The 16,366-nt window shown below is 60.3% G+C and overlaps 1 protein-coding gene across 1 annotated transcript; it reads left to right on the top strand.

Moving 5' to 3' along the window:
* The first annotated feature begins 380 nt into the window (after positions 1-380).
* SLC16A5 (solute carrier family 16 member 5) lies at positions 381-14,266 on the top strand. The gene is made up of 6 exons (XM_058284698.2): positions 381-852; positions 1,851-2,034; positions 5,002-5,082; positions 7,397-7,540; positions 11,239-12,048; positions 13,381-14,266. Exons 2-6 carry the CDS (start codon positions 1,860-1,862, stop codon positions 13,623-13,625), a joined length of 1,455 nt encoding a protein of 484 aa, XP_058140681.1. The 5' UTR covers positions 381-852; positions 1,851-1,859; the 3' UTR covers positions 13,626-14,266.
* The last annotated feature ends 2,100 nt before the right edge of the window (positions 14,267-16,366 follow it).

Consider the following 16,366-nt stretch of genomic DNA (forward strand, 5'->3'; position numbering starts at 1 on the left):
TGTCAAGCTTCACCCCAATTATTCATCGGGGTTTTGTAACCCCGATGTTACAAAATATTAGAAGTTCCGCAGACCCAGGAGGCAGTTTTAGGCCATGGGAACACCGTGCTCCTTTGCTTGCGCAACGAAATAAACTTTTTCTCTCTTTGAAAACCGCGGTCTCAGGAATCAGCTTTGAAGAGGAATGGGGAGAAAAGAAGCCGCTGGTGCTGAGCATCACCCGGGCTAAGGAGATCCGCCCTCTTCCCGGCTCCCCCCCGCCCCGGCTGTGCGCCTGGGTCCCCGCGGGTGCGGCACCCAAAGTGGGAGGGACCCTGGACGGCTAAAGCCCCCGAAGAAGGGAGCTCCTCGCCCGCTGGCGCGAGGTGTGGGTCGACTTCCTTCCAAGCTTTCTCCCTTCAGCTCCGGGGCGCCAAGACCCCGGAGCAGGAAACGCGCGCGGGGAAGTGCGCCTCCGGCCTACGCCGGTCACACGCTAAGGACAGGCAGGAATCGCTGTCCCCGCCGAGCCAGCGCAGCCCTGCCCGGCCCGGGACCGTGGCCAGGCCCGCGCCCCCCACCCCGGCCCACGAGGGCGCGTCCCGGCCCCCCACCCGGAGCCCCCGGCCCCCAGGGGCTCGTCGCGTGCCGGCCGCCCTCCCCCGCCGCGGGACCGGGCGCCGCTGCGAGCCGGGGAGGGGAGCGCGGAGAGCTCCCGGCCCCGCCCCCCGCCCGGCTCCCCCCCGCCCGGCTTCCCCCCCCGCCGGGCTCCCGCCGCGGCGCCGCGCACCCGGGAGGGCGCCGGGGACACCCGACCCCGCGGGGCCGCCCGGGCTGCTGCCCGCCCGAGACGGGCTCCTTGGCGGAGCGGGGGTGAGGACCCAGGACAGTCTTTGTCCCAGCCCTGTCCGGGGCCCGGCTCCCAGAGCCCCCTGTGCCTGCCGGAGCGGCTCCCTGCACGCCTCGGCCGGGGGTTGGGGTGGGGGTGGCCCCACCCAAGGCCGGCCCGAAATTTCAGCGCCCGGAGGACGTCGGTCCTGGGAAGGGTGGGAAATCAGAGTAGAAAGCGGCCGGGATGGGGCCCAGAAGGCCCTGTGGTCTCGGCACTCCCCGTACAGCGCGCCCTCGGGGGTGGAGGAGGAGGGGAGCCCCTGTCGAGGCCGGAGAAGGGAGGTGGGTGACTTGCTCCAGCTCGCTCGCTCCGGAACCGCCTCTCTCCTTCCGCGTCGTCCCCCGCCAGGAAGGGGATTGCAGCCGTCAGGCCCCAAGCTCTGGCTGGTTCCTGCTTCTCGAAGGTTCTACTGCCAGCCCTGAGTCCTGGGCTCCACGCCCGGGAGCCTGCCACCGCTCCGTGGCTTCCAGGGCTCCTCTCCCCTCATGGGAATGAGGCTGGAGAGGGAGAGGAGGTGGCCCCTTCGCGGGGGACCCTAAACGCCCCTTCACCCTATCACCTTGCCGGTGCTCTTGGGTGGGGCTGCAGGTCTCGTTTGCCTACGAGTTCTTAGAGATCCAACAAGGACTGCAAGCTCCGAGGGGTAAAGGGAAGTTTCTGAGGGCCTGGAGTGGCCCTCTCCTGAGACCGGGAGCCCTAAAAACATGGGGGTGGGATGGGGGGGGTATCTGTGGGATACGAGAAAAGGACCGGAAATTTCACCTAAACTTTCTCGCCACCCACAAACCCACCTCCTTGCCACTTGGCCACGAAGATGGGGTCCCAGGCACTCGGTCTGGACCTGGGAGAGTGGGGAGAGGCAGAGAGCTGAGGTTGGCAGCTCCCGTGGCAGCCTCGGAGCAGCTGCCCACCCACCGGCACAGGAATTGAGAGTGAAGTGTCTCTGGCCCCGTCTCCTTCCTTTCCCCAAACGCACCAGGCGGTGGTCATGACTCATGGTTCCCAGGACGAAGGCAAGACCGCGTCCCTGCTGAACAGAGGCGAAGCCAGAGCCCCCAGCCTCATCTCTGCCGGGCTCGGCTTGAGTCTTCTGGAATGGACCAACCTATCAGAGAGCCAAGTCAGCCTCGGGCCTGGGCTTGCCTGCCCCCTGGGAAACACAGGTTGGTGACATTAAACATTATGTTCTGTGCCCACACAATGCCAGAGGCTGGGCGTGCATGAAGGGGGGGGGGCATGAACAGGCCCCGCTTCCAGCAGAGAAGGGGAAGGGGGCAGGGGCTGTGACGATGATGGTGGGGATGAGCCATTCCACCAGCGACCCCTGCTAGACGAAGGAGGGAAATTCAGGAGGGGTCCCAGCAGTGCTGCCAGGACAATTTGGAGGACCACGCGGACTTGTCTCTGTAGCAGGGTTCCTGGAGATGGAACTGCTGGCTGGGGACCTGGACTGGACAGAAAAGCTGCGGGGGTGGGGGGGTAGACTGGAACTTGCTGGGAGAGTGGGAGGGGCCAGCCACCTCCTATAAGGTGGAGTCACAGAGGGGCCCCCGGAGAGAGGCTGGGGTCCAAAGACCTGGGTGGCAGGGCAGCACAGGTGAGCACAGGTGAGCGGGAGGGCAGGAGGAGGGGAGGGGAGCAGGCGGAGGCAGCGTGGGCTCCTCCCAGGGGAGGAGGGGAGGTGGCTGAGAGGCGGCTGGCCTTGGGAGGAGGCGCCAGGGACTCTGGAAAGGCCGAGGGGAGACTTGACATTCAGGCGGCAGGGGAAGGATCCAGTGGCACCTGTGGCCTGTCCGTTTGCTGAGGGAACAGAAATCCTGGAAGGGGTGAGAGGCCATTTTCTGGAGCGCTTGCTCAGCCTGGAGTCAGGCCAAACATATCATGTGCGTGCCAGGGAGCCAGGGGCTCTTCCCGACTCCCCCACAGCAGCAGTGTCACACAGGCGCCCACACTCCTATCCTCACACCCTCACACATGCACACACTCGCACAGCCACACGCTCACACATGCTCACACCTCACACTCGCACACTAAGTCACACGCGTTCTTACACCCGCACACAGCCACGTAAGCCTCACGCACTCAGAGTCACACACACGCTCAGGCTCACACCGTAAACACACCTCACACTCACACAGGCTCGCCTGCACACTCCTGCACACCCCGAGGTGGGGGTGAGGGAGCCCTCACCTTGGCAGGACTCCCGGGGGGCTCCTCTGGGGAGGGAGGGCGCTTTGTGTGAGAAGGGATGAGAGTGGCGGGTCAGTTTCGGGTGGACCCAGGGTAGGTGTTGTTTGAAAGCTCCTGAGCCTCAGGGGAAGGTGTGGGGTGCGGGCTTGGCTGGAAGAAGGGGTTTTTTATTTCTGGTGGTTTCCTGAGTTTCTGTGGAGCCTCCCTTGACCTGGAGCTAAAGGGAGGAGGGCTGTGCCCACAGGGGCTCTGGAATCAGTCTCTCCACTGGCTTAACTGAGTCCAGGGCTTCTCCCCACACCGCCCCGCAGCCTGGGGCCCCCGGGACTGGTGAGCTGGGGGTGGAGGGGCTGGAAAGGGCTCACCCTTGGGGAGAGGGCCTTGGGGCTTTGGAGGCCTGGTTTTGGCAGATTCTGTGCTGAGATGGGAGTGGCCTGGGTGGTGGCACTGAACTGAGCTCCACCTCCGGGGCTGAAGATGTGAGGGGTGTGTGTGACCACGCAGCTGTGAGTTTGACAGCGTGTGTGTGCCTGGGTGAGAGTGGTTGAGAGTGTGGATGCGAGCATGTGTGACAGTGTCGGTTGTGTGTGTGAGCCAGTGTGTCAGCGTATGTCTGTGTCTGTAGAGGATGTAACTGAGTATGCTCTCTGTGTTGTGTGTTTTTTTTAACGGGCATTACCAGGGCTTGAAGCAGTCTGTAAGGCCAGCGCTCAACCACTGAGCTCGGTGTTTGTGTGGGCCTGTCTAGGTGGAATATGTGTGTCTGTGTCTTTAGGATTATCTTCTGGCATGTCAATGTGTGTATCTGATATGTGTGTGTCTGTGTGAGAGTGTGTATCTCTGTGCATGCCTGTGTGCACGACTGTGTTGTGTGTATATCTGTGTCTACTTGTGTGCCTATGTGTATTTATGCATGAGTCTGTTTCTGCATGTGATTATGTGTGTGTCTTCGTGTGTTTGTGTGTGCTGGTGTGTCTGGGGAGTATGTGTGTGTCTCTGGGCTTGTCTGTGTGTGTGTCTGCGTGTCTTTGTACAAGTATGTGACTGTGAATGTGTTTCCGTGTGTGTCTGTGTGTGGTGGGGGTGCCCAGAGCAGCCTCGCGAGTGGTAGATCATTACCAATAGACGTGATGAAGGAACTTGACTCTTGCCCATGAGCTCGTGGTAAAAGGAGTGTTGTAGGGCAGTTTCCGGGGGATCTGAATGAGAACCATGCCTTCTTGAGAGCTGTTTTGGTTTCGGTGTCCTTGGTAAACTGTGTATACACCCCTTGGGCGTACCCAGGCCAGCTGCACAGCAGCACCAACCTTTGCTGCTTAGGTGGCGTTGCGAAAGCCTGTTTGTGTGCTGGAAGCCTCATGGTGGACGCTTGGAAATGTCCGTGGATGCCTGCCAGGCCCTGGACTATCCAGATCCCATTCCAGGAGCAATTATTCTGTGTGCGTGCCTAGGCTGGGCCAGGAAGTCCCATCAAGGGATGTGACAAATTGGAAAGCGCTCCACCCGTCTTCCTACTCCCCTGATTGCCACCTGCCCTGCCCCTCCTGCCGGGCGGGCTGAGTCTGGGAAGTGGGTGAAAGGAGATGCCAGGGCCCCGTGTGGGCCTCTGTCTCCTCCCAGGGGGCGGTGTCCCTCGTTGATACCTGGTGTTGGGGCGAGAGGAAGGGACGCGTTTCTGCTGCCCGGGGGGAGGTGGCCAATGGGCCGGGGGACGGCTGGCAGCCTGTGGGCAGGTGGCTCCATTCCGCACCCCCCCCCCCAGGTGGCCCAGGCGGTGGTAGCGTGGCAGTGACGGCCGCGGCGGCAGCGCTGGTAGCGGAGGATGCCCCAGGCCCTGGAGCGCGCGGAGGGCAGCTGGGCCTGGGTGGTGCTGCTGGCTTCCATGGTGGCACAGGGCCTCACCCTGGGCTTCCCCACCTGCGTTGGCATCTTCTACACAGACCTGCAGCACGACTTCCAGGCCAGCAACAGCGCCACGTCCTGGTTCCCCTCCATCCTGATGGCCGTGCTCCACGCTGGAGGTGAGCGGCTGGGGAGGCCCGGGGGACGGTGAGGACCCTGGGCGGGGGAGGGCCACAACCTCCCTGGTCTCCTCTCTCTGAAGCCACAGGCTTGGCCTCCTGGGTGAATTCCTAAGATCTCACCTGGTTTTGATGGGGCGGCCCCCTGGCTGGAGTCCAGCTGGACCGGGCTGCGGCCTCGCCAGGGTGGGGAGGGGAGTGGGAGAGAGTGGGAAGGGGCCCGGATGCACAGCCAGGTGCCATCCCGGAGTCACCTGTATGTGAGTGCCAGGGTGCTCTGTGCCAGGAGGGGTGGGGGAGGAGCTGGGGCTGTGCTCAGCAGACTGGGGCTTGACCGCTGGCCAGGGTAAGCCTTGTGGGATTGTGAGCCTTGTGGGATTGTGGGGAAGAACAAAGGAGAGCTGTGGAGGTGCACGGTCACAAGGCTTCAGGATGGGAAGGGAGAAGAGAAGATGAGCTGGGAACAAGACAGGGCGGAGCGAGAGGCCCACCTCTCCCTAGGGGGCTCCTGCAGATGGAGGTCCCAAGGACTAGGGGGATGGAGGAAAGGCCGTGCCCACCTCCCCCTTGTCCTTGGTCTCTCCCCCATGGGCCAGAGGCCCCTGTTTCCTGGTTGGTGCCTCTTGGAATGTGACCTCATAAAAGTTCTCCACCTGCTCCTGGCTGGGGGACCCCACAGACAGTGACCCCCAGGGGTCCTGGGCACGGGAGGAACCCGATGGGCTGCTCCCGGCTCTGCCTCGTTCTGGTTTGCTGGCCTCGGCTGCCCCTTCTCCCTGGCTCCCAGCCCTCCACTCCCCTGCCTGGCACCCGCAGCCTGCCTGGTATTTCGGCAGGGAGGTCAGAAGGGGGTGGGTTGCCACCCTTGCTGGGGTGACCCCTGGATCTGCCATCCACCCAGGGTCAGATGGGCAGGGTCTTCTGGCCTGCAAGGTCAGGGTGGCGAGGGGGAACCTCAGACGGTTGTTTTGTGCAGGCACACTGCAGGGACTCCAGGCAGGTCCCCCAGCCTCTCAGGGGCCTGGGTCTTGGGTCTCCTGTCTGTCTGGCTGTCTCTCGCTCATGCACACACACACACACACAGACTTCACACGTCCTCCTTCACTATTCTGTGAACACGTTGAGCTGGAACGGGGCGGTGGCCCTAAGCAGCCCTGCCCCCTTGCCCCCACCTAGAGATGAGAAAGTGGCACAAAGTATGGGCCTGCTCGTGGCTGCAGCTGGAGTTCACGGCAGAGCTGCGCCCTGCGGAGGAGGCGCCATGCCTGCTGGCTGGGCGCCCCACCCCAGCACCCAGCTCTCAGGCTGGCTCCTGTCTTACCCCAGCTCATGCTGACTCAGGGCTTTCCCCAATGTCACCTTTGCTAAGTCAGGCCGGAGGCTCGGCGGTGGGGAAGGTCGTGCTGCGCCCAGGCCCCACCTGCCCCTCTGCAGCTGCAGGGACAGCTGGCCACCAGCCTCTCTTGGTTATCCTCAGGGATGGATTGCTCCCTTCCTCTGTCACTCCCGTAGCCACACTGACTCACACCCACACATCCCCTCTCCCCACACACACGTGCACGCGCCCTGCACACCCACACTTCACTGTCCCCGTGGCTGTGCTCTGGGAGCTGTGGGTGGGGGCAGGGCACTCAGTGAATGTGGCCCCCACAGATGTCGGGGAGCAGGTAGCCTGGAATGGCTCGTTTCTACACGTCTGGGTCTGGGCTGGGGGTAGGGTGAAGGGAAACGGACCCTTTTCCCATTGCAGCTGGAAGTCTGGGTGTAAGATTTGGTGGTGACTGGAGGTGGCAGGGGAGGGGAGAAGGTACCCTGCTGGCTTCTCCAGAGCACTCCAGAGGATAGTGCACTGAGGTTCCCAGCTGGACAGGTGAGGGTGGTGGGAGGGCTGGGGCCCAGGTGGGATAGCATGGTACTGCCAGAGTTCCCGGGAGTAGGGGGAGAGCAGCCCTGGGACCCCCTCCAAGACGGGCCCTGAGGGAGGGGTGTCCACACTCAGCATGAGCCATTCTCCCCCTGTGGGTGGGCCTCCGGTGGGTGTGGTGCTGTGCTCTGCCCCTCTGAGATTCCTGGTCAGGTCACACTGGACATGGGCAGCACCGTGGGTCCCAGCTGGTTAGTCATCACCCAGCCTGATCGTCAGTTTCTCGGGGAGGAAACTGAGGCATGGCGAGACATTTGGCTTTGCTTGGGCCACACGGCCAGGCTGTGGCAGGGTTGAGAAGCCAGCACCCTCTGAGCCATGGCTGTTTCCTGCCGGAAGGCCGTCCCTCAGAGGCTCCTCATCTCTGCCTCTCCCTGCCCGCCCCCACAGGGCCGCTGTGCAGCATCCTGGTGAGACGCTTCGGCTGCCGGACAGCGGTGATGCTGGGGGGCCTGCTGGCCAGCCTGGGCATGGTGGCCAGCTCCTTCTCCCGCACCCTCAGCCAGCTCTACATCACAGCGGGATTCATCACAGGTGACTGGCACTCCAGGTCAAGAACACTAGGTGCTTCCTAGAAAGTGTCAAGCCCGTCGCTTAATCGCTTGGCGTCAGTGAGGGAGACGGACAATGAGCAAGTGCCTCAGTAGGAATAATTTTGGTGGTGACAAGTGCCACGACGGAGACCAGAAAGGACACGTGAGAGTGTCCTGGCTTGGGGCGGGGTGGGCCGTGTCTAGGACCCTTGATGGAGAAAGCAAAGCAGGCCTGGGGGAGGCTGCTTTTTCCGTGGGGTGGGCGGGGAGGGCCTCGCAGAGAAGGCACCTGAGCAGAGCCCTAACGGAGGCAAGGAAGTCAGCCCTGAGGTTTTCTGGGGAAGAGCGATCCAGGCAGAGGGAACAGCAAGTGCAAAGGCTCAGAGGAGGGGTCTTGCGTTAAGTGTTCAGGGAGAAGAAAAGTGGGTCACACAGGTGGAGTGGAGGCTGACTGGGGAGTTCAGGTCATAAAAGGTTTTCTAGGGAGGGAGGAAGTCATTTGAGGGGTTTGGGAAGAGGGGCACATGACATTCTCCAAGCAATATTTTTAAAGAATCCCTCTGGATGCTGTGTTGAGACCAACTGCAGAAGGCTAGGGAGGGAGCAGGTTGGGGGCAAGAGGGGGCTGTGGCTTAGAGCAGGATGGTGGTGATGGAGGTGAGAAGGGGTCAGCTCAGGACTGCACGTGAGGTGCAGACAAGAAGAGTCAGGGACGGTGCAGGGGTTCCAAGAGTCACAAAGGGTGACACCAAGTGCCCTGAGCCGCTGGAAGGAGGGAGTCACCATTCGCATGCTGGGAATACACGAGGATGAAGAGGTTTGGTTTTGAGAGTCCGTTCTGGAGTTCACGGGCGAGGTTCTGAGCTGGAACACACAGTTCAGGAGTCCGGAGGTGACATCAGGGACTGCCATTCCATCACTAAGGGAGGACTGAGCCCTGCGCCGCGGGTGCCGCGGCGTTCACGCTGCCAGGGAGATGTGGCCAGGGAAGCAGAAGGAGAATCAGGAGAGTGTGGTCCCCCGAGGAAGTGGGCGAAGAGCGTGGCGGGGTGGAGGGAGTGATGGGCCGTGTGCAGCTGCTGCGGAACAAGTCGGGCTTTAGTGATGTGGAGGTCGAGGGTCTGCTAAGAGCAATTTTGGTGCAGAATGGAGGGTGAAAGTCTGACTGGAGTAGGCTTGAAAGAGAATGAGGGAAGTGGACGTGACTCAACTGATAGAGCGTCCGCCTACCATATGGAGGGTCCAGGGTTCGATACCCAGGGCCTCCTGACCTGTGTGGTGAGCTGGCTCACGCACAGTGCTGCTGTGTGCAAGGGGTACCCTGCTATGCAGGGGCACCCCCGCATAGGGGAGCCCCACGCGCAAGGAGTGCACCCTGCAAGGAGAGCCGCCCCACGTGAAAAGAAAAGTGCAACCCGCCCAGGAGTGGTGCCGCACACACAGAGAGCTGACACAGCAAGACGATGCAACAAAAGAGAGACGCAGTGTCCCAGTGCTGTCTGACAATGTAAGCGGACGCAGAAGAACACACAGCTAATGGACACAGAAAGCAGACAATGGGGGGGGAAGGGGAGAGAAATAAATCTTTTAAAAAAATTAAAAAAAAAAAAAAAAAAGAACGAGGGGGAAGCAGATGTGGCTCAAACGAGCTCCTGCCTACCTACCATATGGGAGGTCCCTGGTTTAGTGTCCGGTGCCTCCTAAAGAAGACAGTGAGCTGGCATGACGGGCAGGTGTGGCAAGCTGATGCAACAAGAGATACAAGAAGGGAAACGGACTTTGGCCCAGTGGTTAGGGCGTCCGTCTACCATATGGGAGGTCCGCGGTTCAAACCCTGGGCCTCCTTGACCCGTGTGGAGCTGGCCATGCGCAGCGCTGATGCGCGCAAGGAGTGCCGTGCCACGCAAGGGTGTCCCCCGCGTGGGAGAGCCCCCATGCGCAAGGAGTGCGCCCGTGAGGAAAGCCGCCTAGCGTGAAAAGAAAGAGCAGCCTGCCCAGGAATGGCGCCGCCCACACTATCCGTGCCGCTGACGACAACAGAAGCGGACAAAGAAACAAGACGCAGCAAATAGACACCAAGAACAGACAACCAGGGGAGGGGGGAAAATTAAATAAATAAATAAATCTTTAAAAAAAAAAAAAAAGAGATACAAGAAGAAAAACATAATGAGAGACACAACAAAAAAGCAGGGAGCAGAGGCTCTCAGTGCCTCCCAAAGAGGAGCAAGACAGAGCTGGTGCCACGGGCAGGTGTGGCAAGCTGATGCAATAAGATGACACAAGAGGCACAAGAAGAAAAACACAATAAGAGACCCAGCAAAGCAGGGATCAGAGGTGGCTCAAGCGAGTAGGTGCCTCCCTCCCATATTGGAGGTCCTGGGTTTGGTTCCTAGTGCCTCCTAAAGAAATAAGGAAAACAGACACAGCAAATGCAAACAACGTGAGGGTTAGGAGAAATAAATAAATAAAATTAACCTAAAAAAAATAATGAGGTTTACCTCATTTAAAAAAGAGAAAGAATGAGGGAGAGGGAGTAGCTCAGTGGTTGAGCGCCTCCTTCCCATGTACGAAGTCCTGGGTCAATACCCAGTACCTCCTTAAAAAAAGTGGAAAAGAAAATGGAAGGAGGGGAATTGGACACAGCAGATATAGATAATAATTCAAAGGAATTCTGCTAGAAGGGAAGCTAAGAATGAGCCAGTACCCAGAAATAGTTTATTTTTTTTAAGGTACCAGAGACTGAGCCTGGAACCTTGTACGTGGGAAGCAGGTGCTCAACCACTGCACTACACCTCCTCCCCTGTCCGTTTTTAATGGGAGAAATAACAGTAAAGGAGACTGATGTAGTAAAAAGGAGAAAATGGATGGTGCAGGAGGGCCAGGAATGGTGGAAGGTGCCTTAGAGTAGGCTAGGTCTTGGCCGTAACCGGGGACATGGACAGGCCATCTCCAGCAGGCGGGCAGGCAGGCGGTCGGTGGAGGGCGAGGAGGGGAGGAGGTGTTGGGGGCACAGAGGAAGAAGGCACGAGGTGGTGTCTAAGAAGGTGGGGGAGTCCGTGGACAAGGGAACCCCGAGGGCAGCCCACGGGTCCATTGAGGCTGGTGGCCATGCGTGGCTGCGAGCTTTCTCTTCAGCCACGTTCAGCTGCGCAGGTGCTGGCCCAGAGTTGGCGGGGAGCCGAGGAGGGCCTCCCTGGGGAGGTGGCATCTGTGCTGAGCCAAGAGTGGAAAGTCTGGGGGAAGCATTTTCCAGGAAGGGGGAGCCTGAGGTAGGGGGCAGAGAAGGAGAACGACGTCGGGTGGGGCTCGTTCAGGGCGAGGACAGGGAGGGCGGCGGGCAGGCGCCGAGGTCAGCGGGAGCCAGACCGCGGGGGGCCTCCGGGGCCTGGCAAATACCTCGGATTCTTCCTGAGTGCGGCTGGCAGGTTTTAAGTGGGGGAGGGGGTTAGGGTTTTGAAAGATTGCTCTGTGCCGAGGGGAACCAGGGTGTCCCCGCCATGGCAGCCTTGGGAGGGTGGGGCTGAGGGTGGGAGTGGGGCGCCTGTAGGGAGGTGGGAAGCAGGCGGGCTCCCCTCGGCTCCCCTCAGCTGCCGGGCTAGAGACGAAGGAGGGCGGGAGTGGGAGGTGACCCCGCGACCCCTGCTCTGGAGGAGGGCGGGAGGCTCGCGAGCTGAGCTGCTCTCCCCTCTCCCGCCGCAGGCCTGGGCATGTGCTTCAGCTTCCAGGCCAGCATCACGGTGCTGGGCTACTACTTCACCCGCTGGCGGGCGCTGGCCAACGCGCTGGCTTCCATGGGCGTCTCCGTGGGCATCATGCTCTGGCCGCTGCTCTCCCACTACCTCCTGGAGGAGCTGGGCTGGAGGGGCACCTTCCTCATCTTCGGCGGGGTCTTTCTCCACTGCTGCGTCTGCGGGGCCCTCCTGCGGCCCATGGCCACCGCCGTGGCCCCTGAGGCCAGAGGGGGCCCCCCTCCACCTCCAAAGACTTCTGCGCCTGGCTGCCTGCCAGCGTGTGGCCAGGCCATCCAGCACCACCTGGCCTTCGACATCCTGCGGCGCAACGCCAGCTACCGCGTGGTGACGCTGGGCGTGATGTGGATGATGGTGGGCTTCGTCATGCCCCATGTCTTCTTGGTGCCGTACGCCAGGCAGCACGGGGTGGAGGAGCGCCAGGCCGCCCTGCTCATCTCCATCATCGGCTTCAGCAACATCTTCCTGCGGCCCCTGGCCGGGCTGGTGGCGGGCCAGCGGAAATGCGCCAGCCACCGCAAGCACCTGTTCAACCTGGCGGTCCTGCTCAACGGGCTCACTAACCTGGTGTGCACCCTGCTGGCCGACTTCTGGCTGCTGGTGGGCTACTGCCTGGTGTACAGCGTGTCCATGAGCGGCATCGGCGCCCTCGTCTTCCAGGTCCTCATGGACACTGTCCCCATGGATCAGTTCTCCAGAGCCCTGGGCCTCTTCGCCACCCTGGAGAGCATTTCCCTCCTCCTCTCCCCGCCAATAGCTGGTGAGGCCCTGGGGGGCAGGGCAGCCTGGGGAGGGGGGACAAGGAATGGGGCAGCGGCACAGTCTGGACATCTGCAAGGGTGGGAGCTTGGGACGTTGCCTTTCCCAAGCAGCTCAAGGGACCCCACGGCAGCCTGCTGCCCAGCTGGTGTAGGGGCTCCCTGAGTCCTTTGTCTACCTCTATGTGCCTCAGTGTCCTTAGCAGGAAAGTGGGACTAATACTAGAGTCTACCCCGTGGTTTTGGGGTGGGGGTCGGGAGTTCCAGAGAGCTCAGCGGAGACCCTGGCTCCTGGTGAGCGGCACTCTGCAGGTGATTGTGGCCATTTTAGGAGGTTATATTAAGATAATAACCCGGGCACGTTCTTTTCCTTCCATGCAGTCTGCAGAATGTAGGAAAGAATGCTTCCCACTCCCCAGGTGTCCCCTTGTGCCAGCGTGGGTGTGCGTGGCGGAATACCAAGGCCTGGCCCCTCCCCTCTCGGGACTTACCTTTGATGGGGGAGTCAGGAATTAAAGAGCACGTGTGAATTAGGGCAGTGCCTCGTGCAGAACCTGGGACTAGAGATCCACAGGAGGGGACGCAAGGGGGGCGGGGGCAGCTGAGAGCTTGGCGCTGACGTCCAGAGTGAATGAGGAAAGGCTTGTAAAGCCCTTGGTGCTGGGACGCAGTCAACAGAAAGCACGTGGGAGTGGTTATTACATTCAGACACCACTAGCCCAGCGGGCGACCCCCCAAAACCGCCCCCCTGAGTTCTCCAAACCACTCGGGGAAGTCTGGGTGGACCTGGGAAATGTCTGTGTCAACATCCTGGAGTCTACTGGGCCAGTCGCCTTGGCTCCCTGCCACCACCAAGGGTGAGGGAGTCAGCAGCCCTTAGTAACCTCTGGCGGGAATTTTTTTTTTTTTAGGAGGATCTGGAGATTGAACCCAGGACCTTGTATATGGGAAGTAGGCACTCAACCGCTGAGCGACATCTGCCCCCCTATGAGGGTTGGTTTTTCATTTGTTTGTTTTGCTTTTGTTTTTTGGAGGTACCGGAGATTGAACCCAGGACATACAGGGGAAGCAGGCGCTCTACCACTTGAGCTACATCCGCTCCCCACAGAGTTTTTTTTTGAGAACTCTTACTGCCCAGGCCAGAGTAGATGTAGTGTTTCCTCCCCTCTTTCCATTAAATGGATTTCTCTATCGAGTACCTTTTAGGTGCCAGCCACAATTCCTGGCACTGGGGACACAGGGAAACAAAAGTCCCTGCTCTTGTGGAGCCTACAGCTTAGTGGGGAAGGCCTGGTAGCCCCGGGCAGTCACCTGACCTGCTCTCTGTCCTCCAGGGTTCCTGCTGGATGCCACCAACGACTTCAGCTACATTTTCTACATGTCGAGCTTCTTCCTCATCACAGCTGCCATCTTCATGGGTGGCAGCTTCTGCGCCCTGTGGAGGAAGAGGCAGGGCAGGCAGGCTAAGCTGGAAGGAGCCACGACGGAGGCTGCTCCAGAGCAGGACCCTTCCCAGGAGAGCATGGATGGTTCTAGCAAGCGGCTGTACACTGAGATCATGTATGTGACCACTGTCTGAGCGCTGAGGTCAGTGAGTGACCACTGTCTCAGCCCAGGATTGGCACTTTCCCAGGTGCTTCAGCAGGGGCCAGGGTGAAGGGCTCCGCCCAAAGGCTGTCCAGACTCCACAGACCAAGACTCGGCCCGGAGCTGGGAACCTGGAGGCTGGCCTCTGAAGACGCAGAGTTCTTTCCATCCAGCAGAACCCAGGATTCTCCTGCTTTTTCTCCTGTTTTTTTTCCCTTGGGTTCTAGCAATCAGGGACCCAGGAAGGTGGGCGTGAGCCCTGCTTGGGTCTGTCACAGCTACCGCTGCTGAGCAGACTCCCCATTGCTGCTCCTACAGCTCAACACAGTGGACCTTCAAGTCCAGCCTGGACTCACATTGTCTTCCAGACAGTTCTAGAGAGCCCACCCCTCTTCCGGGGCCCTCCTGCTGACCACCTTTTGGCAGCCAAAGCTGGCACTGGCTGCCCCCAGCACATTGACTGTGCACGTGTGCACATTGACTGTGCTCTCATTGACTGGAGCACGGGAGCACGGGAAGAAGGGTCCTATGAGAGAAGGCACTGTGGCCTGTGGGGGTGGAGGACCAGGCTGGGGAGTTAGCCTGGACACAGGGTTTGGACCGATTAAACGTTGGGTGGAGTGCCCGTCTTAGCATCTGTGCAGAGAACTGGAGGGAAGCCCCTGGTTGGGTCTAGAATTGGTGCAGCATCAGAACCTTACTCGGCAGGGCCTGCTCTTGGGTCTCTCTCCTTTGCCCCCACCCTGTAGCCTTGGCCGGGAACATCAGGGCTGGTGTGGGAGGAAGCCGGACAGTCACCTGTGCAGGGGAGAGGAAGACTGCCCGGCGGGGGGTCCGAGGGTCTCTGTGAAGTTGGGGCTGCTTTTGTGAAAGAAGCCCCTGCACTTCCCTCTCCTGTCTTCCTGAGTCCCTTTCTCCTGCTGTGTCCAGGCGGCAGCCGAGACTAAGTAGGGGGCTGGACCAGCGCAGTCCACTTCTGCGTCCCCATCAGCAAGGTCAGAGTTGCCCCTCCCCCCCACTTGGCTGCTACCTTCCCTGAGGTCACCCAGCAGGGTACCAGCGGGGGGAAAAGGGAAAACAGTCTGTTTGAATTACACACACAAACACTCCCTGCAGCAGGTTATAAACCCAGTTGAACTCCAAAAGCTGAAGAACAGGCCTGGAGTTAATTTCCCCCTCCCTGTCCTTTCCCCCAGCTGGGCAGGGCGGGGCTACCCAGGGAGCTTGTCTGTTGATTTAGGCTCAACCAGGCCCCACCAGGAAAACCTTATCAGGCCAGAGAGAATCGATTTTATTTTCATGACTTGATTCCAGCCTTCCTCCCCGCACATCCGCTGGGGTGAATAAGCATTCTTAGGGAGGTCCTCCCGTCTCTCCCAGGATCCTGCCATGAGTGCCCCCTTTTGGCCAATGGTGGCAGTGCAGTGGCGAGGCAGGGCACTGGGCTGGGATAGAGAGCAGAGTTGTGTTTAACTCTGCCACAAATTGCTGTGTGACTTCAGGCAAGGTGTTCCCCATCTCTGGACCTGGAAAAAGGAGCTTGGCCTGGATGAGCATGCTCTGAGGGGGTGGAAAAGAGAGGAGCTGGGGGCTGGTGAGGAGGTGTGTGCTTTGATAATGTTGTGCAACCCTGAATAGGCCCATTTTCTGAAAACAGATTTAAGGGGAAAAAATGGTAAATATTCAACAGAGAGAACTCTGTCCTTGGCCTCATCTGCCCCCAGGCGAAAGTGGCAATAATCCCTGGGCCAAATGCCTTCAGCAAATATTTACTGAGACTCTACTGTGCGCCACCTGGTCCCTGCCATCAGCGCAAAACCAAGGACTACGAATTCTTCCCCAAGGAGAAAGCCTGAGGGTTTGGGTGGGAATAAAACCAGACACTCAGAAGGACACTGGGGTGGCCCATCTAATTCCAGAACCCACACTTAGCTGATTTCTTCCTGGGAATCCCCTACAGAGAGCCTGGATAGTGGCTGACCAGAGCAGGTGGGGCTCACTTCCATCCCGTGCCCCAAGGCCTGAGCTCCCCGCCTCCAGGCCATTGTGCCTTTGTCCAGGCAGAGAAGCTCCAGGGCTCCCGGCACCCACCACGCTGCTTTGTACTTCCCTAGGCTGCTTCAGAAGCCAAAGGCCTGGGGCCACCACCCTCACCCAGCAGCTTGTAAAAAAACCCAAAACCAAAACACTCCACAGGTGTGCACAGAGCAGGGGCTGACCACAGGGACCCAAGTCTGCAACAAGTGGGCAGCTGCTGTCTGGTGTGGTCACTCGGTTCTCATCAGCTCAGCCCAAGACTCCTTCGCCCCCACATTTTCAAGCACGATGGGAGCGTGGCACCCTTTCCCTGGCGCACTAGCCCTCGGCTCCCACGGGGTCTGTCACAGACCACCTTCCCGGGAAGTCCGGAGAAGGAATCCGGATTCAGCCTCCAGGGCTCCACAACCCAGAAACCCGCCAGCTCCCAGGGCCCAGCGGTGCCGCCCGAGGCGCCCCCGCCGTAAGACATTCCTCATCCCCCGTGACTGACGGCCACCGGTGGCGGGCCCAGCTCGAGGTGGGGAGGAGGGGGTCGCACTTGCCCCGCTTTTAAGAAAAGCCGAACCAACTGTGACGTCAAAGGGCCAAGAGGGCGCCGAGAGCCGACGCAAGAGCGCCGGAGGGGCGTCTCTTGGCCGAGGAGGCTGAACTGCGACCCCCGACGGATGTGTGGGGTCTGGAGGTGCTTCTGCC

This window comes from Dasypus novemcinctus, chromosome 21, assembly GCF_030445035.2.
Source record: "Dasypus novemcinctus isolate mDasNov1 chromosome 21, mDasNov1.1.hap2, whole genome shotgun sequence".
NCBI classification, from domain to species: Eukaryota; Metazoa; Chordata; class Mammalia; order Cingulata; family Dasypodidae; genus Dasypus; species Dasypus novemcinctus.

Coding starts and splice junctions, on each gene's coding strand:
- SLC16A5 (XM_058284698.2), top strand. CDS start 1,860: ATGACTCATGGTTCCCAGGACGAAGGCAAGACCGCGTCCCTGCTGAAC. Junction 7,541..11,238: donor CACAGCGGGATTCATCACAG/GTGACTGGCACT, acceptor CTCCCGCCGCAG/GCCTGGGCATGTGCTTCAGC. Junction 12,049..13,380: donor CCTCTCCCCGCCAATAGCTG/GTGAGGCCCTGG, acceptor TCTGTCCTCCAG/GGTTCCTGCTGGATGCCACC.